Source organism: Polyodon spathula, chromosome 10 (genome assembly GCF_017654505.1).
Source record: "Polyodon spathula isolate WHYD16114869_AA chromosome 10, ASM1765450v1, whole genome shotgun sequence".
Lineage (NCBI taxonomy): Eukaryota > Metazoa > Chordata > Actinopteri > Acipenseriformes > Polyodontidae > Polyodon > Polyodon spathula.
Window position 1 is genome coordinate 12843464 of NC_054543.1, and position 25909 is coordinate 12869372.

Consider the following 25909-nt stretch of genomic DNA (forward strand, 5'->3'; position numbering starts at 1 on the left):
TTTTTGTTTTGTCTTCTCTCATATTGAAAAATTGGACAACGAGACAAGCAAAGGAATTCTCTGGCACACACAATCCCAGGATATAAAGCTAGATTTATTAATGTAGTGTTGTTTTAAGACCTACAGCCACTAATGTAATCCAAAATATTTAAGTAGCATTTAAAATATATTAAAAATAACTTATGAGGTGACTATGGTGTGGTTTCCAGACCAGACCACTACATGATATGAACATGCAGTTCCAGTTATTTGGATCCTCAATAACAAACAATTATTAACACAGTTTTACATTTGCATTACTTGTCACATTCTAGTTTTATAAAAATATACACACTATATATATATATATATATATATATATATATATATATATATATATATATATATATATATATATATATATTTACGAAGAACATTTTTTCATTTTTTTTTTTTTTTTTTTGCTATGGGACGAACAAAGGTTTTGTCCAATAATCCAGGTTTTTTTGTATTAGACAAGACTTAAATAACATTTCAGATCTGAATTATACAGTATTAATTTGATTGTTGCAACTATTTTCACGAACATTAATATTTTAAAGTGCTTTTAAAATTATTAAACAATACTACTAACAATACTATAACCACTACTAAGACTGCTACTACAATAATAATAATAATAATAATAATAATAATAATAATAATAATAATAATAATAATAATAATAATAATAATAATGAGTGGTGAATTACACTGTTTTTGATACTGTTGTTACAAATATAAAAAAAAACATTGACAAAAAGAAAGGTACAGTATTTATTTCAAATGCCAGTCCCTGAAAGATTTTTGAATCTTTTGTTGTGGTGGTGCTTTTAATTCAGTGTGCATAAGCTTCTGCTATTAGCAGGGACTTCAGAAGTTTCTCCCCTCAAATGCCTGCAGGTTGAAGACAGTGTCCAGGTACCTCTTCAGCTCTGCCAGGTGAGTGCATTTATTGCCTGTGGCAGGGGCAGCCGCTGGATCACGACCAACATACCTTAAAAATAAAATTGAGTATATTAATTATAAAAAGGGAAGCTATCTTAAGAACTAAAATGTTTGCCTCCTGCAGGCTGATTAAAAGAGACAGTTCTGTTAATCAAATGGCCAAATCTGGAATTTATTTTTTATCTTTTAATTTATCTGGAAAGACAAACTCAATGTTTAGGATAAGCTTGACATTTTATCTCAAAGATACACACCATATTGGGCGACTGTTTTGCAGAACTGTAAGAAAACGAGGTTTGATGTAATCATAGTAGCCCATGTTCTTATGCTCTTCCTGGCACCACACAAGTTCAGCATTTGAGTACTTCTCTGTCTCATTTTTAACCAAATCAAAAGGGAATGGGGATATCTAAAAAGATAAAGGCAGAACTGGAATTAAACACGATGTACTACAGAAACACAGTGAACTTATTGTATAGATAATTTACTGTACTTTACCAGAATTCAATATAAAAAACAATACGGTTTGGGTCTGTGTAGTTACTGAAAGACCGTAGCAATTCAGACAGGTTTACCTGTTCCAGCCTACAAATAGCTACTTCGTTTTCCAGATCCTGTTGTTTTCTTTCCTTTGCTAGCTCATAATACACCTTTCCGGTGCAGAATATGACCCTCTTCACTTTGTCTGGGTTCTGGGCTGCAGGTCCCTCTTCAGGAATCACTCGCCTGAATCTGGTCCCTGTCAAACACCACATCCAACATTTTAATTGAAACATCTGCATCAGTATGCCATACCACTCCTGTTCTGCCCTGCAGAAAAGAGCACTCCATACAGTGCTCTCAAACAGTCTGAGAGGGTCAACGTATGCTTCTAAAAGGACCAGGAATACATTATACAGAAAACCTTAGAAATAAAGCAGAAAGAGGGTTTGTTTGTGAACAAAAACAAAGAATCACTGAACTTAATTTTTACGAGGCAGCACAAAGATCATTACATTTAAGCTCCTTTAACAAGGATGCTTAAAAAGAAAAAAATATATATAGACTTGCTCCTTTTCAATGTTTATTTTTCAGAGATTCACAAAATGCTGTAATGAACCCAAAAAACCCACCATATTGCTGTAGAATCGTTTAAGGATTTTGTTACTGATGAATTCAAAGTATATACAGCCTGGCTGTCCCATAAGTCAGGCACCATTGGCCTAATTGTTTAACTCTGTCGATTTGTTTATTTTAAATACATGAAAGTGTTTTTAGTATGCCTTGTCCTTACTATACCTTGCTATAAAATACAACTATGGCTGTTGAATCATTTCCTACCACAAGAACTCAAAATGCACACCAATGGAAAGTGCGTGATATGTGTGTAACAGAAAAAGGCAGCCACAATATGCCAATCATCAGCAGGTGTCAAACAAAACCCACCTGTTGTAATTTCATCAAAACTGGATCTAGCTTCAGGAAGTCTCAGCAGAGACTTGGGAGAGAAGACAATCAACTGGAATGACAGAGAATATGAACAGACTGATTAAAGCAAATTGATGCAGAGCAGGAAGTGAGACAGATTTGATTTTCTCAGTAATTTTATGTAAATGACCAAGAATACAGGCGACGCAGCACTTCGAATGCTGTTTATCTTGCTTAATCTGTAGAAAGGCTAAAACACGTGCAAAATGTCAACTCCCCTGGGATAAGTCAACCAAACAGCCTTACATCATCATGGCCACTGTAAAAACAACGTGCATCAACAGATGCTGTTGATCATAAAAAAAACACAAACACACACATCTATTAAGACATCCTCACTTTTTATTTGTTTTGTTTTATCTTTTCAGTGTGTTTACCCATGTGTTGAGTAGAACTTATAGGGCTAGTAATAAATGGTGTGCACTTTGAAAGCCTTGATATGACTGGTCAGTAAACCTCATCAGGTTTTTAAAGCAATATGTTTAAAAACAGGGATGTGGTATTGTGTATTTTTATTATTTATATATATCTCCATCACAGAATTCCTTTTTTGATAAGTAGGTTCATAGAATTAAACCACATATGCAGAATGTTTTTTTACAATTTACATCATGGAAGTACATCAAAGGAGAAAGTCATCTCAGCTTGAAGTAAGCAATAAGGCACGACAGGGTGTGTGAGATACTCGAAGAGGCGAAGCCAAATTGCTTCAACAGCCCTGGGTGTGGTGATATTAGTGTACCACATGTCCTGAAGTGCCTTATTGCCCTTATAAAATGGGTTAACTTACTAAATTGAAAAAAATAAAGTAAAAACTTTTAAAATTAACAAAGTATTTTTTTATTTAATATCCTTCCGCCTAAAGCTGATCTAAGAAAAAAAAAAGATTTATAGATGTTGAACTGAACAATGCCACTGAAATGCCATTTTATTCCTTCTTGTAATACATTGTTTTATATCTCTGGCCATTTTCATTGTGACACAGCATGCATGAGTACGCCTTTAAATCATGCAGGACCTTCCTCACAAATCGTCCTTTGTTATATGGGGTAAGGAGGTATCCTTTCCAGATTTGTGCTACCACTTCATAGTAGTGAGACAGACGTTATTTGCATTATGAAATACCCATAATTATCAAACTCAGTAGTTTACAGCTGGCCAATGTGGAGAACTGGGCCTGTGTTAAGAAACAATTTAAAACAACACAGGGCACATCAGAAGAGATGATACCATCGTACCTGGACACATTTATGTGGCGAGAAAGGTACGGCAGGAACTGTCAAGATACGTTTATAAATATTCTGAATCAGATCACACAGCAGCACAGGGGGTGGGACAGGCGGGGCAGGAGATGCAACCAACCAGAGGAGAAGAACATGTATAGATCAGAAACATCCATTTAACCACCAAAGTCTCTTTTAAGAGCGAACCAAATCCTTTTCAAACTATTTTCAGAATGGGATAGAGAAACGCTGTAGTTCAGGGAGAAGTAGCTAGCAATCAAAATGGTGAGTTTTGAATACTTACTTTTGCTTCTTTTCACTATTTTAATTAATCACTGGTGTCTATTTCAGACTCGTACAGTATGTCATGTACACTTCAGTTACCGAAAAGGTCAACATTTATTGCTATAAATTCCAATATGTCTATTTTTTTTTTTCTTCAAAATTCTAGCAGTGTATTGATATCTACCAGTGATTTGCCACTTTTTGAAAAGAAGTGCCGACCCATGGTGACATACTGTAATATCAATACCGCCATGTGACTTGTTTTGACCAATCAGGTTAGATTATTTAAAATATCCATTGTATAATGCTTTGTAAACATGAAGTAAAACTGATATGTAAAAAATATACTTATCATTGATATGTCCAGAGTTAGAAACATTGTGACAGTGAAATGGTTAAATTCTCCTGTAGATTAAACTATTTGGTAAAAGGTGAAAGTGAGGGGTGTTGCTAAGCTGAGGAGTTTCTATAACACTTAAAATAAGAAGTTGCTATCTGAAATAGTTTACAAGATGAGATATTAGCAATTGCTGGGGCTGCATGGACTTGCAAACCTAAAAAGCTCCACTCATGAGGATGCTTAGAAAAGAGGGGGGGGGAGCAGAATATATAAGAACAAAATAATATTTAAAAAGGAACAGAAAAGAAAAAATGTCATCTCAAATGAAGGGTCAGTAAGTGAAGGATCGGACTATTAATATCTTTGAGGGATTGAGCCAATTCAAACATGTAGCCTAATTTTAGCCTCTTACATAGTGTACGTTATAAATGATCTGCTTTTCCTTCCACCCGATCATCAAAGAGAAGGAGTGAGTGTCACACTTCACCTTGTTTATGCGAAGAAAAAAAAAACAGAAAGCTGTTATAAAACTCAAACCTTTAAAGTGTATTCTCAATTAACTCATCTTGTGCGACTTATATCAATTGCCTCACACTGTAAAGGTCAGTCATCACTCATTCGCTGTTCAACATAAATTCACTTTTTGGGGGGTGACTTCACAAGGCAAGGATATTCTTTCCATTGCCTCAGCTATGGGTTAATGGAAAAGAGAAAAATGAAAGAGACTGGTGTTGTGTCCAAAAACTTAGATGTCAATTATCACATTGCTATTTTTATTATGTAACTCATGTCCATGTGAGAATATTGCATCTACATAATACTAAAGCTCATTACAGTCAAGCCCCAAATGGCTATCATGCAAAAAATCCTTGATTCATGTTATGCCTCATTAACCCTCAATACATTTACTTAAAAAAAATCTAAAAACCAGAAAAGCAAATTTGGTTTAAGACACACACATGCACACACCTTTCAAATCAAATCTATTTTTTTTTTTTTACACTTTTGGGTGTAATACATCTACAATGTAAAACCCTTAAGGCTCTCATTTTAATTTACTAAATGAAATCTCTTAACATGCTTGACAAAGCAGAACATTCACACGCAGCTGGGAATCATTTTAGACAATTTACAGTAGTAAGAAAAAAACTGGTTTCAAAGAAGGATGAATGAAGTCTTTCTTAAACTTTCTTTGGTTTGCCCAAGACAGTAAAACCCAAGGCTTTTTTATGAAGCAGTGGCTTTTTTCACAAAAAAGTACTGCATCGCTGTATTGGCCTGTCTAGCAAAGTGACCAGAGAAGGCCTGTGGTAATATACTGAAATGCGTGGTTTAATAGGAGATGCAATATCACTCATATTTTGAATAAAACAATATATTTTCCAGATTATACCTCACCTTTTAGAACTAATTTCCATTACTATTTTTCTGAAATAAAAAAAAAAAAAGTTTCTACAAAATTTCTTGTAGCCAAAAACAGTCCACAATGAGCAGAACTTAAATAAAAGGGAGACTGTGATGAGTCAAAGGGGTTTCGGTCTGCAATTCAGCCTCCCAACAGTAGAAGGCATCAAACCAACTCGGGATTTCCCTTACCAAGGTCTTGTGACCATGACAAAAGTCATCTTTTTGAGGGGCGGCACCTTGGTGAGGGGCGGAAGTACGAGTATGTAAAGTCCAGCCACTGGAGTCAAGTGAAATTAAGGATACCTGTCAGTTTGGGATTGGTGATCCACTGACTACCGGGGCGGGGTTTGCATACTAAAGGGAACGTGCTACTGTGTTCGGGGTTGGTCCTAAGGAATAGAGGTGGGGAAAAAAAGGCTGGAGGGAAGTACTTGGGAGTTTGGACTGTGTCACGAACGGAGGCCTTACTAACTTGGTTCTTTTCTGTTTTTATTCCTTTTTGTTTTATTTCTGGATTTAAGCAGAACGCGAAGAGGACTAAGAGGCTTCCGTTCCTTTATTTTTGATTACTCCCGCACTCCCTCCCTCACATCCTTCTTTATTATTTTTCTTTTTTTTCGTGTAATATTAAATAAAATTGTAATTGTTACAGGTAAATCACTGTCTGGAAAATCCATTTGTACTCACACGCCTCACAGAGACATTTTAGTTTTTTTTTCAATGTAAAATGGGGTCCACAGCCAGTACATGCTTGGGCCATTTTAATGTTTCTGTATCGCAATTCTGAAGAAAATAAATCTGACTGAGTAAACAGGTTTACATAATGAATTGCTTTTGTAAAACAAACAAAATTCACTTGTCATACCGGTTTCCGGAACGGTATCAAGATCTGTCTTCTCAACACATGGAAGAAGCTGGCAGGTGTAGAACAATTCACCACAATCCAATTGCAGTCATAGAGCTGATGGACCTCAAAATCATCTGTGATTTCCTTATTATAGAGAAAAAAAAATAACAGTGAAAATTGATGAGTATGATCTTTGATCACCATGCCCTTTACGTAAAGTGTTTTTGCAAAACAAATACAAAACATAAGCCAATGGCCATTACGCTTGCTGTAGACGTCAACACTGTTTCAATGCTTTCATGTGAATGTCTCAAGAGGCACCAGAAGAAAATTGCCCGTGAAATCAGGAGCAGGTTTAAAGGCCTGAAATAAGACCATTTACTCAGTTAAGGGTGCAGTGATTCAGTGATGTCAAAGTTTGCCATTTTGTTCCCCGGATACTTGTATGGTTCAAAGTGTTCAAGCTGGCTCTTAAACAGACAAACAGTACATAACCTACTGCACAGGTGCAAAACATTTGCCTAGTGTAATATACCTAGATATTAAAGTATTCTGACACAGATAGTGATAGTAATAATAATAATAATAATAATAATAATAATAATAATAATAATAATAATAATAATAAAAATAATAATAATAATAATCTCAAGAGGAACATGCTTGACATACGCAGTGATTAAAGCCGTGTAGTAAGAACAGTCTTCTCTGTCAACTTTGAAAATTATACATATTATTACAACTAGTGATCTTACACATATGAATAAGCCACAACTACCTGCATGCAAAAGAAAAAAGCACGACTAGGGAGATGCAAAGGACTAACTCACAAAAGGGTTTTTGCAGACGTCAATAAAAGGCACAAAAACTAAAGCTTTAGCGGGAAATAACAGACAAGATCAATTTATTATACATCTGTAGGGAATGTTTATTTTTCAAACTAGGAAACTCAGTGGGTAAATGTTATAGTACAAGAAACAGCCTGGGCCCAATTCAATTAACTTGTATTTAAAAAGCATTTTTAAAAAAACAAAACACACACGTTAAAAACACATGTGGAGCTTTTTTTTTTTTTTTTTTTTTTTTTTTTTGGATTAGTTTTAAAACATCACTGATGATGCATCAAAACAAAAAAGTACTTATTTGTACTGCTCTGTCTATTGCATGCATTCATGATTTCCTAAAATCCCTCCCCTGCGGCCAATGGTAAATTGAATTGGGCTACTATACAGGACCAACCACCACAAGTCACACTGAACTGGTTAGCGACAAAATCACCATGGTGATAAGTGTTAACCATTCGTAAATATGTACTCACTGGATAAGCATCCGAGTCATCATTGCTCATTTGCAGAAACCTTTCTGGTCTGGCTGAAGAGTGCTCTGGACCCTGGAGAGTAAAGTATAAACACTGGGTTACACCACTTTATGTACAGAATCTGCCATGTTTGTAGAGGTTACTAATGAAAATAGCAGTTTTACAAAGCAGTGCTTACAGATGAAGGTGGCCTTTAGGTGTCTATCTGGTATGACAACACATTTTGAAAGTTCTAGTATCAATAGCTTTTTTTTTTCTTTCTTTACCAGATTTCATCAATAAATAATTAGATAGAAATCCATTGCCAGACATTGCATTGATAATGATCTAGATATAAGGAAAGCAGTTCTTCAAATTTTGCCATTTAATTTCTGTTTAAACATATCTTCTTTTCTATACATTGTACTTGTTAAATAAACAGAATATTCCATGAAGTTAGCTGTTAACAATACACTCATCACTAAGGGCCCTATTCATAAAAGTACTTGCCGACTGCCGTAATAAAACGAATTTCGTTTAAAACTAACGAAAGTTGTCCATATTCCTATTCATAAAATGGTCTGAGCAACCGGGCGACTGTAGCAAAGCACTTTATGAAGAGGTTGTACCCAAGGCAACCATGCACACTTCCTTGAAGCAATACCCACAGCGTAATTTTCAGCACTTGACTACACCAACGAGCGTGTGGAATTCCCCTAACTCCTCCCTACTCTGTAGTATTCTGTGTACCAACACTCTCGGTCTCCTACTCCCTCTGTTGATCTAATACAACAGTATTTCTTAACGTTCCTCATAACTGTGCCTCATCTTGCTGGAAATAAAAGTGGGTGTGTACTAAAAATTGGCATTTGGTTGATTGGCATTTGCTGTACAAGATATCAGAGCCCTTTTTCGTTCTGGTGTGACCGTTCCATAAACGGTTTGCGATTATCGTTATCGTTCCAGGTGTGATCGGGGCTTAACGCTCCATGAAAATAAACAGGTTTAAACAGTTTATTGTGAACACAGGTAAAAGAAATAAAATGAAAACAGACCGCCGTCAGCCGCGGATCACGGTAAAGAAATAATAATAATAAACTGTATTTTAAGTCACTTGCTCTCTGCTTCACCACAATGTTTCAAAATGATTATGCCAGAGAATATGTTATTGTGTGAGTATATATTTATATTAAACATTTTCCTTCACATAAAGCTACAGATATTTTTTTTCAAAATAGGCAGTGTTAATCACAGGTATGTCAAACTTTATGTTAATGAGGTCATCATTAAGCGTTATCTCAGTTTAAAACCTGCCTTCATAAACAAAAATTGTGGCTTAACAACGCTTCTCAATGATCTCTTATGAATAGCAACAGTCGTTAAATAGGCGTCAGTGGACGAAATCCGATCATGTAGTCCTGTTTTCTCATTTAGACAGGTGTTAACCCTTTAAGAATAGATCCCTAAGTCATTAGTTGGTTATCCTCATTCCTAGAATGAATGGCCATGAAATATACTCCATTTATGCAACTGTACAAACTTGTTATTAAAAAAAAAGAAAAAAAATCTAAAAAGAAATCTGGACACCACATGCACTGAAAAGATGGCGCTTCAGCTGAAGTTAAATTGTATCCCAGGTGTCTAGAAACCGTGGCTCATTAAGAAACCACAGCTACTTCGATCTTGAACCCTGGAGAAAGAGGGGCACTGCTTCTATGTCTGGGGACTCTCATTTCACTGATAAACTTTACTGACAGCATAGACATTTTTAAATTACACAGTTACATCAGTGAAAAGGCAAACACGAGGGATCACCCACAATCTTTTTTCTAAACAAAAAAAAGGGAGAAACTATGAAAAGTTGCAACATAAAATGTTTTTTTTTTCTTTTTTTAATCTATAAGCATGTAATTTTTGAAGACGTTGTTGCCATGAATATTAAATTGAAACCTGACTCATTTACAATTCTGGTTATATGCTCATATCACAATCAACATCCTTCGGACACTTTATGTAATACAGTGAATCGTTTTAATAGCCTCTCCTGTTTACCCTTCTGATTCCCTTGATGATTTTCCCAGCTCAGTATTAAATACAAATATAAAATAACTTTAAATTGGCCACCTCCAGCCAGGTCTGTATTAAAGAGTAAGTGAATTTAAATCATATTGACAACTTGTAAAAATCCTTTTAGCATACCTCTCTAACACACTTGCCCCTCTCTAGAAGGTATAGAAATACAGATTTTAGAATATAGGACATACGTTTTACATCTTATAAAGGAAGTCACTTTTTTCCAAAGAATGTAGCAAAATTTGCAGGCAAACTGTTGACTACACAGAGAGTGGTTTCAGGAGTTATGGAGGGGGTGTTATTCCCTTTATTTTTATAGAACAAATTATCTAAGCTATTAGAAATAAATTGGTCTTTTCAAATGGAATGTTGAAAGTGGATATGATAGCTTCGAGTTCACCTTACCATTCCCTCCATGCCGTGAGGTAGAAGCAGAACTAAGCCATTGTGTCGAACCCACTTGGCTTGCCCTGAGCTGATAAACTGGTCTATGATGCACTGGGCTGTGTTGTGAAAATCCCCAAACTGTGCCTCCCAGCACACCAACGCATTGGGGCTCACCATGGCAAATCCAAGTTCAAAACCTGTAATTATAGAGAACAAAATGGAGGCCCCTTTTATACAGTAGATATTTTATCCAGGTGACTGTACTCTGTAGAAAGGTTTAATGGAATAATTCAAAGGGCAAGGCAACACTCAGGTAAGTCGGCCAATGGGGCTTCTATGGGCTTCTTTTGTTAGTTACAGTTACTTGAAATAATTAATAAAGGACCAGAGGTTATGAAAATCAAACATCCAATGTGCATGTCAGTCAATTGAGTTTACATATCTCATTAAAACTTAAAACTTTTGTGCTTTTATGTTGGTATTTATAGATACACCACTGTTTAGATCAATTTAAAAAAAGATCCTATAGTTTTCATGCTAGTTGTTAGCATAATCAGCTAGGATCTAGTTAAGAACTTACCTAGGACTCCATACTCGGAGAGGGAGCTGTTGCACACAGTATAGGGAGCTTGGTTTTCCCACAGGTGGTTCATTGGGACACAGGTCCTCCTGTCAATATCCTGGTCATGCAACACATGATGCCGGTGACTGTACAGACAACGTAAAACTGGTTAGGAATGTCTGTGGCTACATAAGCTCGCATTTGTCATTTTATTTTTATAAATATCCATTTTTATTTTTTGTACCATTTATTTTTTATAAGCAGAAGGAGATACCTTTTATTGGAGTAACTAAACAAAAATGAATCACAAGCTTTCAGACCTCAAAAGGTCTCTTCTTCAGGTGAATATAGGAAAAAGAGAGAGACTAACATTTTTTGTAAAGAAAGATTTGGCTTTTATTCAAATTTTTAAAACTTTCATCTACCAGTCAGGAAGCTCCACTGGGGAAAGACCTTTAGTAAAGAATAGCAACATTGTAACTAGTGTGTGTTATATATAGGTTGCAAGCTGTGTAAGAAATGCTCTATATGCTTCCGTCACAGTATTCTACATAGTATACTATGGTGTTTTTGATAGGGCAGTAATTGAAGGCTGCTCAGCCATGTGTATTATACATAGGGTGTGTGTTGTATTCTGTATTAAAAAAGGACATTCCATTAAACTTAATAACATTACAATGATCATACCAGAGACATTCTGAAATATTACTTTTACTCGGGACACCAGCATCACCAAGCCCTCATTCCTAAACCCCCTGTAAACTTAGACTAGACAATGACATTTCTTCTAAGCATATTTTAATAAATAAATGAAATGTATCTTTTTAACATACATATGTTTTAATGCATATTGTATTAATCAGAACAGATGCGGAAACAACGGCACCATTTAGTGGGATTGAACAGTTTTTCCAGAATTGTTGTTTTTTTCCATTTATTTATTTATTTATTTATTTATTTTTAACACAGCAGGAGCAAAATCTGGACCTTGATTATCTTGCCGATTAATCAGGGAAGTTACGAGCAGTATCCAAGGGGGAGCAATCACTCAAGCCCCAGCTCCGCCACTGGAGAACACATGGATTATCTACTTTGGGGACCTGAATGAAATTGCTCCAAATAATAATGATGATAAAACAGCAGCAAGGTTCCAAAGTTCAGTTTTATTCCCAATACTGGGCAAGAATACAGGTTCCAATTTAGTGAAGACTCCAGACTAAAGAAGAACAAGCTAGGACTGTGGCTCAGCCAACCACTCAACAGCAACAAGCCACAGTTAGTAACTCTCCAAAAAACCACAACAATGACTTGTACACGTTTCTGCTTCTTAACAGTGTTTGGTGACTGTGAAGCAATTACATAAATATCAAAAAACATCAATTCATCCAAGGCGACAGAGCAGCACAGGGTTTAAATAGGTGGTGGTCACTACAAGGAAAAAAAAAAACAGCCAAGCTTTATTTTGCAGACAGTTCATTGTCAGTTTACAATGACAACTGATGTTAAAGAATGCTAAAGAATGCTTATGTAATATCTGCTTCTAAAACAAAAGTCATTTTCCTGGCACTCCCTGATACAAATGAAGATATATTTTCCTTTTAAAAATGCTAAGTATTTAAAAAGGAAAAAGCGTATTTAGTTGTCCCCCAGGAATGCCAGAGAAAACACAGTGAAGCTTAAAATAAACAGCAGCTCTTTACCTTTATAGCTACCAGTGGTTTAATCAATCTGGAGGACAAACCGTACAGCAAAGCAGATTCGCAAAAACAGATGACTGAATCAGTTACTATAATCCATTAACTCCCCAAGTAACGAGCAACAGCTGCAGACTGAAGCAGAGCAATATGTTCAACCCCAAGCACTTTGCTGATTAACTGGGCCAATAGCATCTTTATGATTTGTATATGCTCAGTAACCAGAGAATGAATATAATGCAGATCAAAATGGTCCTCCTTATGTTCTTCGCCTATTATGCTCACGATATAACTGTAATTAACCTTGAGGTATCAAAACTGAAAAAAATCACATGCAATTTGCCAGAATCCATCTTTAAACTTTTGTCATTAATCCAATAACCTTTTTGCTGAAAGTGATTACAATTTAAAGCTCATAGTATACTAAAAGTGTTTAATTGTAGACCAAGTTATTCCTAACACTTTTGTTAAATGTAGGACATGGTTACATTTCTACTGGACACCACCTGTAATGGAACTTTACAGACAGCATCATATAATATAGCAGTGTACTAACTACAAAGACACCATGTCTATGTGTAGTCTGTATCATTGATATGATCTTATTTTGACAACACCGGTAATGGAACTTCAGTAAGAAAATCACAGAATACAGCTATGTGCCGAACATTCGGATGAACAGCGATGACTTTTAATAACCTGTTTAATATTTTTTCAGTCGTTATTACGTTTGTCAAAGTTTAGGACATAATCCATGTTTCTGAAAGTTATGTTTGGTCACCCAGTAAAAACCTCCTTGATAATATGTGCGGTTTGTCTATCCTATTTTATTCTCTGTGTTCTTTGCAAAGACTAAAAAGGTTAAGAGGAAACAGGTGAGCAGAGCCCTAAAAACAGGATTAGCTATGAAGTACTGTAGACAGTACATATTATTTTATTTGTTAGGCAACACCGATTACTCACCTAAATGTGCCTCTTTCAACATCCTGCCCACTTAGACGAACATGGATTCCTTCCTTCAGCAAAGAACCAAACGCCATGTATTCAGCCAAAGCCCAGTCAACTGTGCGGTTCTTTATCATATTGGCTCTGCCTTTAAGAATACGGGAAAGGCCTGACAAAAGAGAGATGTGACCACATTCAAAAGCCCGTAGAAGCAGGACCCATGTCATAGAGTTCTTCCTATAAGAACATACTTCGTTATTTTGCATGGCTCTATAAATACACTTAGCTATACATTACACTTTTTTTAATATATCTATTAACAGGTGCAGCAATGTAGGTCCTGTCTTGACAGCACAGTTTCTTCCGATTACAGATTAGAACATTTACATCAGTGTCTTTTTACATCTCTGTGGGCTCCGTCAGTTTATGCTAATTCTGTGAGACACAACACACGGGGGCTTTCGAAAGGAGGCAGACAATTTACTCAGCACTACTGCTAAAAAGGCCACAGCAGAGGCACACAGCAGAGTGGTGAGGGGACATAGCACTGCAGCTGCCTTACTCTAACGATTAAAAAAGGACTTCCGATGTATTCCAATGTAAAAAAAGCGAGGCATACCCAGGGTTTTTATATTGATAGTTTTAAAGCAAGGACCCCTTCAGTAGCTTGCTTACTTAATTATATGGAAACTGTATAACACTAAAGCGAGTAGAAGTTACCGTGGCCACTTGCAGGTAAATTGCCCACTCCATAGCACATGTATGAACTGGATTTATTTATTTGTTTTAATAACGGGCCCAGTGTGTGGTAAAATCGTTAACAAGCCCTTTCAGGGATTGCTCTGCACTACTTCAGTAATGAGGTGAAGTAAGGAATCTATCTCTGGTGGAGGATAACCTTTTTGTATTTGCTTTGCTGCTAACTGCATGACTAGTTACCACATGGCAGGTTGAAGAGTCGGCATTAACAGATATAGGCCACTGGGGAACCAGTGGGTATGAAGAAGCACTTCACAGGTAGCAAGAAAAAGTACACAGGGGGAAAAAAAGACTGAATAAAAACAGGTTATAAAAAGTAATAAGCCATTGGGCAGTAACTAGACAGAAATGTCATTACTGCCCATACCTCATTCTGGCTACACTATAGACATACTTTTTGTAAAAAACATAACCAGAGTCTAATTCGAGCTCCTGGCAGGTTATTGTAAGTATTATAATATTCAGTATAATATATAAATTATATATATTATATATTATATATATATATAGATATATATATATATATATATATATATATATATATATATATATTATATTAATGTATTAAGCTCTATATAAACTATACATCACAATTTCAAAGTTTTAAGGTGCTGGAGGTGGAGAATCACTGTAGGGTAATTTTGCATTACATCATTCTTTTTGCATACTTTTTTTTTTATTAAAACAGGTTATACAGAGACCCAGTAAAATCAAAAACAGTCTGGTAAAAGTGGTCCCGAGAGCTACTTCTTCATCACATCATAATGGTTTTCCTAAAGTAGGCTGTGATTGCTATAATTAGTAAAAGTTTCAGTGCTCGCAGACAGTGCTCACTATATGGCTCTCCAGGGTGACTAACAAGAGTAATCAGCATTTGTCTTAATCAGTAGCCACACTTCAGCTGCACCTCCGTGTTTAAGGACCTGTTAATTCTGAAGCTCTTGAAAAATACAGAACTGATACAAAGCATATCAGACGTTATTTTATACTTTTTCAACTATTTTATAGCTCTTGAAGTCATGAACAATTTACCTGAATTTTATTTAACAGAATTTTAAAAAACTAAATGCACTGGTAAAATGCAAAATATTATTTGTAATACTACTACTACTAATAATAATAATAATAATAATAATAACAACAACAACAACAACAATAATACATTTCCATGTTTAGGGCTAATCTGTAGGCATTTAAGACAGTACATTTTATGATCAGTGATGTTTGTTAATAACTTATTTTAAAACGTCTCTGATTTAAACTAAATCAATATCTACAGGTAGTGGACAAAAAAATGGAAACACCTGATTAAATGAGGGACACCAAGTATATTGAAAGCAAGGGCTTCCATACAGGTGTGGCTCATGCGTTAATTAAGCAAATAACATCCCAGCATGCTTAGGGTCATGAATAAAAATGCTGGACAGGCCTGGTTGCTTATAATCATGGCTAGCATGGCTGCAAGAGGCATGTTGTTGGCATGGAACTCTGAGGGAAAGACAAAGGGCAAAGGGCAACAGTGGGCGGAAGCGCATACTTCAGGATTGTGATATCCATGCATTAATTCGAAGTGCAAGGCAAAACAGACGAGCAACTGCAGATCATTTGACTACAAGTTTCAACCTGGGGTGAGAGCAGCCAGTTTCATCAAAAATGGTCAGCCGAAAACTCCACAGAGCTGGATACCACAGTCGGGTTGCAGCGCACAAAGCGCTCATCACACCTGGCAATGGACTACCGAGCAGTGGAGAAATGTCAATGGTCAGATGAATCATCCTTCACCATGTTCTCGACAAATGGACACGTGTGGTGCCAACCTAAATAACTCAACAGCCCTGAGTGCTAAGTTCCAACAGTGAAGGGTTCTGATGCTTCCGTAATGTTGTGGGGCTCATTTTCCTGGCATGGTTTGGGTGCCCTCATTCCCTTAAAAGGCAAGGTCAATGCTAATCGCTACGTAATGGTACTGAGTGATTGATCATTTTCACCCCATGTTGCAGCATTTCTTTCCTGCTGGGGGGGGGGGGGTGTCTTCCAGGATGACAATGCCCCCTCATCAATAGTTTGATGAGCATGACAATGATGTTATCCATATGTCATGGCCTTCTTAGTAACCAGATCTGAACCCAATCGAGCATTTACGGGATATTCTAGAACGACGCCCGAGACAGCGTTTTCCACCTCCATCAATCAGCGTGAGTAGAAGAATGGTGCCGCATCCCTCCTGCAGAATTCCAAAGGCTGGCAGACTCTATGCCACGGCGCATGCAGGCCTTACTGGCCGCATGTGGTGGTCCAACTTCCTGTACTTCTCTACAGTGACAGTAAACGCAGATCCGAAGTGGGTTCTAGTCTTATACAGTACTGAGTTGCTGATAAGGATTAACCTAGTTTCCATTGTACAGCTGCGGCTTTCAGGTTTTCATTAAGTATATGGAAAACTACAATGCAGTATGTAATCCCATATGTTACCGTAACACTATTCAGCAGGTTTCATTCAACTTTATGAAGCAAAATGTGTTAATTCTATAGGGTGATGCAAAACCTTTGGCCATAGCTGTACACTGCAATTACAAGAATCACAGGAATATATACTGTATGTGTTTGCTGAACACAAACAAGTATTGGTATGGTGTTTATAGTGCTTCGTGCATTCTCACAGTTAGGGCCTTTTACTTACTTATTAACTAATATGGCTTTCATGACAACAATAGGCAGCAGTTAATGTACGCACTGTAACGTTTATACATTTAACAAGATTTAAAGTACCTAGAAAAGATATTGATCATTCCAAATCGAGTATTGTTCATTTAGACCCCTACCTCCATGTATAGTGAAGTCTTGAACTGGTACAGAGCTCACCACATTGCCAATGTGCTGCAAGACATCTTCGGAAATACCAGTTGGAGGACAGCTCATCATTTTTGGTTCACCATCAGGAGAGAAGAAGCCTACAGTTATAAAACAAAACAAATTTGTTGAATTAACATCTTAACTCCTACATCAACAATTGCTGATGGATAATAAGAACATACCCTAAACTTTTTTCTGTAATGACAACCCAAACTGGGTAGAAATACTGGACCAGACTGGGGAGAAATATTGGACTATATTGGTTCAAGATATCTAAATATAAAAAAAGTAACTGCTGTGCAACCATTCTATCAATGCTGTTGTAGCTGCTCTTGTGCTACCATTCACCTTAGCAATGTCACTGAAGATAATTTTGTTTAGGGCAGTAGAAAATAATACAGGGTTGGTTAAAGAAGTGCTTAATGGATATAACCCTAGTTGGGTAACCCTATATTTGACACCACAAATGCCAAATCCACTAAGCGGTAACAACAGGCAAACAGGTGCAGCTGGCTGATGCTGCTGGCGCATGTATACGTGTTGGCAGTTGTTACGTTTTGCTTGTTAAAATCAGTGTCAAAAGTTATTATACCAATTATAAGTCCTGTATGAGAAACCAATCATTGTTAAGGATTTGTCAAAATTATGTCACTTTTCTATGTTTAATAGTAGTTCCTTAGTCTTTGTTTTTGTGATTTATAATAAGTTAATACATTGTGTGCAATATGTCTCTTGTTATAGCAGAAATCACACAGTTTGAGCAGCCAGAGCCACAAAGCCAAACCAAACTGCACAAGATGACTTCACTTAAAACAAGAGACACTCCACAACGAATGGAGCCGTATTCCTGAAGTATGGCATTCTGAAAGGCAAGCACTGCATACATATTACTCTCCTCTCAAGCCAGGGAGCCAGCACTTTACACATGTCTGGCATACCTTTATATTTTGTGCACTGCAGTGTTTGCACATCAAATATATATTTCTATTTTGTGCACTGCAGTGTTTGCACATCAAATATATATTTCTTGAACTTAACTAATCAGATTGTATTTGTCTACAGTCATTGCAAATGTCAATCTTCGTTCCAATACAATTTCCATTATACAGTTGAATGACGAATGTCATTCGTTATGCCTAACAGAACAGTTCATAATTACCTGGCCAAGGCGAGTCAAGCCAATGCCTGTTATGAAGAATCGTCTCATCTTTTGACCGAGTGTACGCCTCTTCACAAATTCTATCATACTTGGATATTTCTTCCTGCAAGAAACCGAAATGAAATGCAAATTACATTAAAATATTTTTATTGTAACTTATCCTGACCAGCAGAGATGGAAAAACAGTTGCCTCCTCTGAGCCCAAGACAACAATAGAAACAGTGTGTAATTAGCTCCCAAGTTTGTACAGAAGGCAGTATATGAATGTCTCTTCTGATTTTATGTTGTGGTCATGCATGTTAAAAATGTTTCCCATGTAAGGTGGTGATTGTATTACTTACAGTGCCTCTGTTATGATTGGTATAGTTCAAACAGAAAAACAGTACTAGTTGTGGGATGTAAAATTTATTCCAATCCCCTATTTAACGACTCAGGACATGTTTATAAAAATACCAAAACAATAGTAAAGAATAAAAACAGTTCAGTATGAATTTTCAGCAAAAGCTTGGTCAACATTACTGATACAGAAAGTTCCCAGGAGCAAATCCTTTGGGGTCTAATTGCGTGACTATAACTGATAGACAGTATGTTTAGGATGAAAACTGTTGTGCTGAGAATAAGCCTGGCTGTCAACGGGTTTATGGTTTATTGATGGTTTTAAACTTTTGGTCGCTTAGACTGATGATTATGTCGAGTGCGCTTATGTGCTCTTACAAAGCATCCATCTCATAGTATGATGAAATGTGTGTAATACAGTGGCTCGTGGACACCTAGAATATCTCAGTTTGTCCAGGTTATAAATACAGTATGTCGACGGGTCCCCGAGTGGCTCATCCAGTTAAAGCTCTGTCGCTGGGATGATTCATACAGCTTGGATGGCGCCAGTTTGCATCCAGGCTATGCAAGGATGCCGAACTCTGCTGGGGACCCCAAGGGGACGTCACATTAGCTCCCATGGGATTGCTTCTCCTCATCGTGCAACAGATAACCCTACTGGCCAGACTCTGAGCACATTCAGTGGATGAAAAGCAGGGCTGATCTCTGTTCTCCGAGATCGGTAGCCTGCCCACCTCTGCTTGGGATAAAAGCAATTCTGGCTTTAGGCTTGTGAGATCGCTCACGTGCCCTGTGTGGGGACTCGCTGTGGTGAGGAGAAAAAAACATAACTGTACATTCCAAATTGGGGGAAAATAAATAAAAATATTAATTGGTCACTTTAAAAAAAATAAAATAAAAATACAGTATGTCATCTATAAAGTGTAAATAGAAAAAAAGCTGGGTTTTTGTCTAAGAAAGAACATAAATTAAACTTACAGATTAACCCTTTGCCTTGTTCAAATGATTTTAAGTTGAATTAATTGCTGAAGTTGGAATAAAGCACAGTTATAATTGACAGTGAAAAGAGTGGACCTAACTGGACACTATAGATCAGATTGGTTATTTTGTTGTAAATAATGTCAGAATCTTGAATATGCAATAAATACAGTATGGGAAACAAATACGATTTTTAAAAAAAATAACAGGAGACAGTATGTGCACCACAGAGGGATTATTATCTGACAATACAGTAAGAACAGCAGGGCAGAATAATATCCAAGCTCTCATACTGTATCAACAAACAGACATAACTAGGTTGGCATGTGTGTGTTGCATTAGTTGTTTGTTTTTTATATATCCGTGGCTCCTGGCACACTGCTTGAGTAGAAAGAAACATGCGCATTTTTTCCCCAGTCTTGAAGGTTTCTGCGATTTAGGCCAATATAGCAATGTCTACTGTCTTTCATAAGAGGTGAGCTATTTGCATGAGCACCCACTGTCATGCCCCTTGGAGTCACTGATATCCTTTTGCTTTTGCATTATTGTTGCTGAATAGTCACACACAACATATACAGATCTAGTGGGTCACGTGACATGTTGCCACATACATTTGCTTACATTGCCTAATTGTATTTACATTCTCAAATTGTTTTGACAAATCAGCATGTTTATATGGGGATGCTGAGGGCTCCTGATATGTTTGCACTGATGGTGTAAAGACCACCGACATAAATTGGGAATCAAATGCAGATTTAGGTGCTAAACCCCGTACAGCCAAAGACATATAATACCTCAAACTCCTGGAGTGTCACGGTCCCATCGGCTAGCAGTTTATCAGAGTATTTTTTCAGCATGTGCACCTGCTTGTGGATCTGCTTGTACATCAGGGGCTGTGTGAACATGGGCTCATCCATTTCATTGTGGCCAAACCGACGATAACTGACCTGTCAGAAACAGCACAGTCAAGTGATGAGGCTCTGCTGTAAAGTACACAGCAAGTTCAAATAAAACAGATGTTTCAAAATACAGTGCTCCCTTATCATTACCTGACTTGCATATCAAAACAAGTGAAATAGTGAAGACACCGAATTAGTGAAGGGCCCTTATAATGTAAAGTATAACTATGCCCAAGGTAATGATTCCCACAATTGAACTTGATCAAGAAAATCACAATATGAAGTGATGCCTCAACTATGAAGCCAGTATCTCAAAATGTTAGGTCTTTATCATCTGGAAACAATTTAAGTGAGTATTTCATATGGCTTATGAGATATCAGCATCAAGTATATCAGTAACAGCAGAGTTACAAAATTAAGATCTCACCAGGTCTACAACCACATCCTTGCTGAATGTGTTCCTCCACTCAGCTGCTACATTGCAAACATACATCACTGCCTCTGGATCATCAGCGTTGACATGGAAAATTGGAGCATTGACAACTCTGGCAACATCAGTGGTGTAGGGAGAAGAGCGAGCCATTCGAGGATCAGTTGTAAAACCAATCTAGAAAATCCAGTATTCGTGTTTATTTCAATTCATGGGGGCATTACAGATCTAGTAACATAGCTTAACCTTGTTGTATAAACAATTTTACATTGCCTGAAAAGTTTTCATGCTGTGTTGTTGCCATTCTCTAGTTTTCCACACTTAGGAGAGACCTGCCTCCTGTTGGGTTACCTGAGAGAATCTGTCAGGAATTTCAGATTTAGGACCCGGAAATAAAACTCCAGCCATCAAAGATTTACCTGCTTACTGCAATGAGAGTATTACCTGTCATTCAAACACTGCTACCTTGCGAGTGGAGGAGAATGACACTTGGGTTTTATAAAAATGATAAGTAACGTTATACAGTAAGTTCTTAGAATCATAACACTTTTCAAATTATTTATTAAGAGGTGTGTTTAAGACCTGTTGTTAAGAATAGAAGGATAAACATAGGCAAAATAAAATATCAAAGATAATGTCTAGTACCGGGGGTCCTGTTAACCAGAGAATGTGTTGTTTTCCCTGCATGCTTATGACACGCTGAAACAATTAGCATAAACAGAAATTAACACGTTCTCGGGTTGCGTACGGTGTTATAGAGCTATTGTAAATTGTAAAGGAAATGTTTGGAGTGCAGAAGGCCAAGGAACTGGCAAAAATACCAATGTCAAATGACACTGTCAAACGACAGATCGCTTTTATGTCAGAAGACATAGTTTCGCAGTCCACTGATCGGCTGCGTGACAATGGATTTGGCTAATAAACTCCATGAATCCACAGACATTTCTAAAATGTCCCATTTACTCGCCTATGTCCAGTATGTGTGGAACAAGGGAATAAAGGAAGACTTTTTGTATTGCAAGGACCTCAAGACAACAACAAAGTCAGACGATATTTTGAAACTGTTAGATGATTTTACGACTTCAGCAGAAATCAGCTGGACTAACTACATTGGGGTCTGCACTGATGGAGCTAGAGCAATCACCAGAAAGAATTCTGATGTTGTGCAAAAAATAAAAGCCGTTGCACCTCATACTATTTGGACACATTGCTTTTTACACTGAGAGGCTCTTGCTGGGAAAGATATTAAACCAGGTCTTCACAGTGTTCTGAACAAAGCAGCAACACTCATTAATTTGATTAAATTCAGAGCAACAAGCTCCACTGTTTTGCTGCACTTTGTGAATATGTGGGCGCAGAGCACCATTCCTTGCTTATGCTTACAGATGTGATATGACCTGACATTCAAAATATCCCCCAATCACCAGTACAGTAATCAAAATAAACAAGCGTGTCCGCGGTTAAAAATCTTTATTAAGACACTCATCACACTAATAAAAAAGATGTATTAAAACCGAAGAATATAATAAAAAGTGTAAAAAAGGAATGCAAGTGCAGAAATATACAGTACAGGTAGGCTACATTAATGCAAATTGTTTCCAATGAAGAACTACGTGATACCCATCTGGACGATCTTTTTTTGCAAGTATAGACGGCAAACTTTCAGCGTTTTAAAAAAATAAAAATAAAATCCCAATTTGGCTCCATATCCGGATGCTACTCCATTGCTACATTGTTACAAGCGCAGCACGCACGCTTACGTCATCAGTGTCTGTTTCAGGCAGAGAGTCTGACGTTGTCCGAGTTTCAGGTTCGGTTGTATTTTCGTCAGCACTACTCTTCTCAAATACAGAAACACCAGTTTTTTTGAAGCAATGTTGCATTGTTTGCGGACTGGCAGAGTTCCAAGCATGCTTTAGCAAGCGCACACATCTAAGAGAGACGATTTAATTTACACAGAATTTTTATGCTGATGCTCAGTTTTTTTCTCTTTCCAGCCATGCTTGCTGTTGCAGTCAGAGCTGTTTTTTTAAACTGTAAACCCGACACTGCATACAGGGATTAAATAGTCAAAGTACAGTACAGAGTTAACCGCTCAATAACGAAATGTAAACAGTTGATTGATCGACCTGTCAGGCTTTTACTACAGTAAAGTGCTGCCTTTTGAACTCTATGTGAACAGCTAGGTAATGAGGTGAAAACAGCTGACTGGTGGATTACTAAGAGCGATTCAGTATAAAACAGTGTTTGTTATTTAAATCTATGTGAATGGATACAAACAGAAGATATAAACAGAGATTGCCCAAAATATAAGGTGTGCTTAACACAGTATAAAGCATTTTTGGAGTTTTGCAAAAAAATTGCTGAATTAAATAATTGTAGACATCTATTTCTTTTTTCCTCATCCACAAAAGCAAAACTTTAGCTACAAAAGACTTGGTTTTTGAGAAATTCCTTTCTATATATATATGCATCCAAGTTGGCCCTACAGTACCTAGGAATAGTTAGTTGATATCGCCAACATACTCTCATTTGCATATTTGCAAGAATATCAATACACTATATACAGACCACGTATTACCCTTAAGTAAGGTATTAGAAAGGTATCGATTTCACTTAAGCTTTTAACCGGCAGTTAACAAATATTTGACAGATGACAGGAGAAAAGTTAAAAGGAAATGTATTTTAGATAATTGCTTGAACAATATACAACAAAAAGAACAAAACAATTTTTACAGATTACCATACAACATAAGTGTTATTGTCCTCCAAAGATTAACCATAGGATCTATAAATCACTCAACAAGAGGGATTTTGTTTTTACATACAATACAATTATGTACAATATACTGCTATAGTACATGCATAGGTTTTTATATTTTGAATAAATAAAAATTCCATGTTGCATCTTTTTGTAAAGTTTATTTCTGGATTTAAGGCTTGATTTTTATATTAATATAAGCCTGTAAATGCAACATCTGTAATATCAAACGTTTTTATCCACCTGGAAATTGAGCACAACTAAGGAAAAATGAGAAAACATTCTGTTTTATATTTTCAGAGGATAAATTGTGAATCAACTGAATTTGCATAAAACAATTTGAAAATGTACACTTTCAAACAGTGTATAAATGTAGGTGTAACGGTGTGTAGGTAATCTGTCATCTGTGTTGTGACACTTTACCTGGTTGTTGACAACAACATGGATGGTGCCATTCGTGGTGTACGATGGAAGCTTACTCAGGTGAAAGGTCTCATAAACAACACCCTGGCCAGCAAAGGCAGCATCACCATGTATTAGGATGGACATCACCTGAAAAGCACAGCAACAAATGGGAGAAAGTGCTTTTAGTCAACGGCTTTGTGTCCGTTTTCATTTATCCTACTGTAACAAAATCGCAAGGAACAGGAATGGGGAAGGGGAAGTGTTTATAGAGTGATGTTAAGGGCACTGAGAATTGTTTTAAAAAAATGTTTAAAACGACTTGATAGATCTAAATGCAGGTTCACGTAACTTGAGCTCATCACAGATTACTTTAAATTCACAACCTGATCAGGCTTGACCTTCCAGCAAGGTTGCATCAGAATTTATTTTCAAAATTTGAACATAAATCAACAAAACAGTAGTTAGTCGGTAGTTAGATTCAAACAAGCACAACATCATCTTTCCTTGCCCCGATCTAAACCTTGTCATCCAGAGGCCACAACCTTGACCACAGGACAAATTAGTCCTGGATCCACAAGATAGACTACTGAATTACCTTCTTTCCCGCCAAGTCTCCGCGGTAGAACTGCTCTGCTTTGGCTTTGCCCTGAACCACAGGATTGACAGACTCCAGATGGGATGGGTTTGCCATGAGAGACAGAGTGATCTTCTTGTTAGTCACTCGATTGATTCTCTCGTGGTACGTCCCAAGATGATACTTTACATCGCCAGAACCCTAAGACAAAATAAGAAAATGTATTTCTCTAATCTGAACCCCGATAATCCGGACTGACCATAATCCAAACCATACTATCATGACAGAAAACACAACTTTCTGTGATAGTGTGTAAAGCACTACAGTCTTTTTGATGTTTTATTTAAATGTGATTTTTCAGTACATACAAGTATGAAAAACAAAAAGGCAATGCACTGTGCTTTTAGTGTGCAGATTATGATCACCACTGTGAAACTCAACAGGGTCTGTTGCGAACTGGTTTGTACTGTATTTCAATTATATAGTGTACATGAAAACTCAATTCTACCTCATCAGCTGCCTCCATTTTAGGGTCAAACTGGCAAAAGATTTGATCTAAATCCTTCCTCACAACATTGGCCAAAACGTTTAGCCGGCCTCTAGGTTGGGGGGAAAATTACAAAAATTAGACCATTTTCTTAGTTAAAAATTCATGTGAACCAAAAGCAAAAAAATAAATAAATGGAATAAGAGCTTTTTATTATTTCATTAGTAAATATTTAGTATTTTCTCAGTTTTTCTGCATTTCACGATTGATCTTACTAACGGCAGTTAATATGGCTGAATGACATTTGAAACAGATCTTTACCTGCCCTGTGACTTTTTGATTCTCCAGCAAAGTGGGAGTCAAAAGGGCAAGAAACACCACATACATCACCTTGCTGAAGACAGAGAGAAGTTTCCACTCAATGAGGAATTGCAGATAAATGGCACTGTATTTATAAACAGTAGCATGTGTTTTAGCAACCTGATAATTGCTTTAGCTTATTTAAAAATATACATTTTTGATGCTTACAAAAAAAGCTGTTATACTATATTGTAGCCCACTGCAATTCTTTAAATGTGTTCACAAAAACACATATAAGCAGTTAAATCAGTGGTGGCAGATTTACAAAAGCATAAAAAGCTCACAGGGATGCTTAAAATATTTTAAAACAACATGTGTGTGTCACTGTCACACAATTTAGTAAATGGATTTCTACACAAGCCGGACATATTCAATAATTTCCAATTAGACCCTGCTCCATGCTATATAGACTGGG

At 36.8% G+C, this 25909-nt stretch overlaps 1 protein-coding gene across 2 annotated transcripts in view; it reads right to left on the bottom strand.

Annotated features, from left to right (window-relative positions):
* Positions 1-722: 722 nt before the first annotated feature.
* ogdhl (oxoglutarate dehydrogenase L) overlaps positions 723-25909 on the bottom strand; it is a 37999-nt gene continuing 12812 nt past the window's right edge. For both annotated transcript variants that reach the window (XM_041260377.1, XM_041260378.1), the window contains exons 8-23: positions 25156-25246; positions 24669-24848; positions 24092-24220; positions 20905-21084; positions 20373-20525; positions 18265-18367; positions 17075-17203; positions 13512-13662; positions 10873-11000; positions 10311-10489; positions 7854-7925; positions 6554-6679; positions 2392-2464; positions 1542-1705; positions 1221-1375; positions 723-1015 (exon numbers count right to left, since the gene is read on the bottom strand). In XM_041260377.1, coding sequence (XP_041116311.1) covers positions 892-1015; positions 1221-1375; positions 1542-1705; positions 2392-2464; positions 6554-6679; positions 7854-7925; positions 10311-10489; positions 10873-11000; positions 13512-13662; positions 17075-17203; positions 18265-18367; positions 20373-20525; positions 20905-21084; positions 24092-24220; positions 24669-24848; positions 25156-25246 — 2137 coding nt within the window. In that variant the 3' untranslated portion in view covers positions 723-891. The remainder of the gene's footprint in view (positions 1016-1220; positions 1376-1541; positions 1706-2391; positions 2465-6553; positions 6680-7853; positions 7926-10310; positions 10490-10872; positions 11001-13511; positions 13663-17074; positions 17204-18264; positions 18368-20372; positions 20526-20904; positions 21085-24091; positions 24221-24668; positions 24849-25155; positions 25247-25909) is intronic.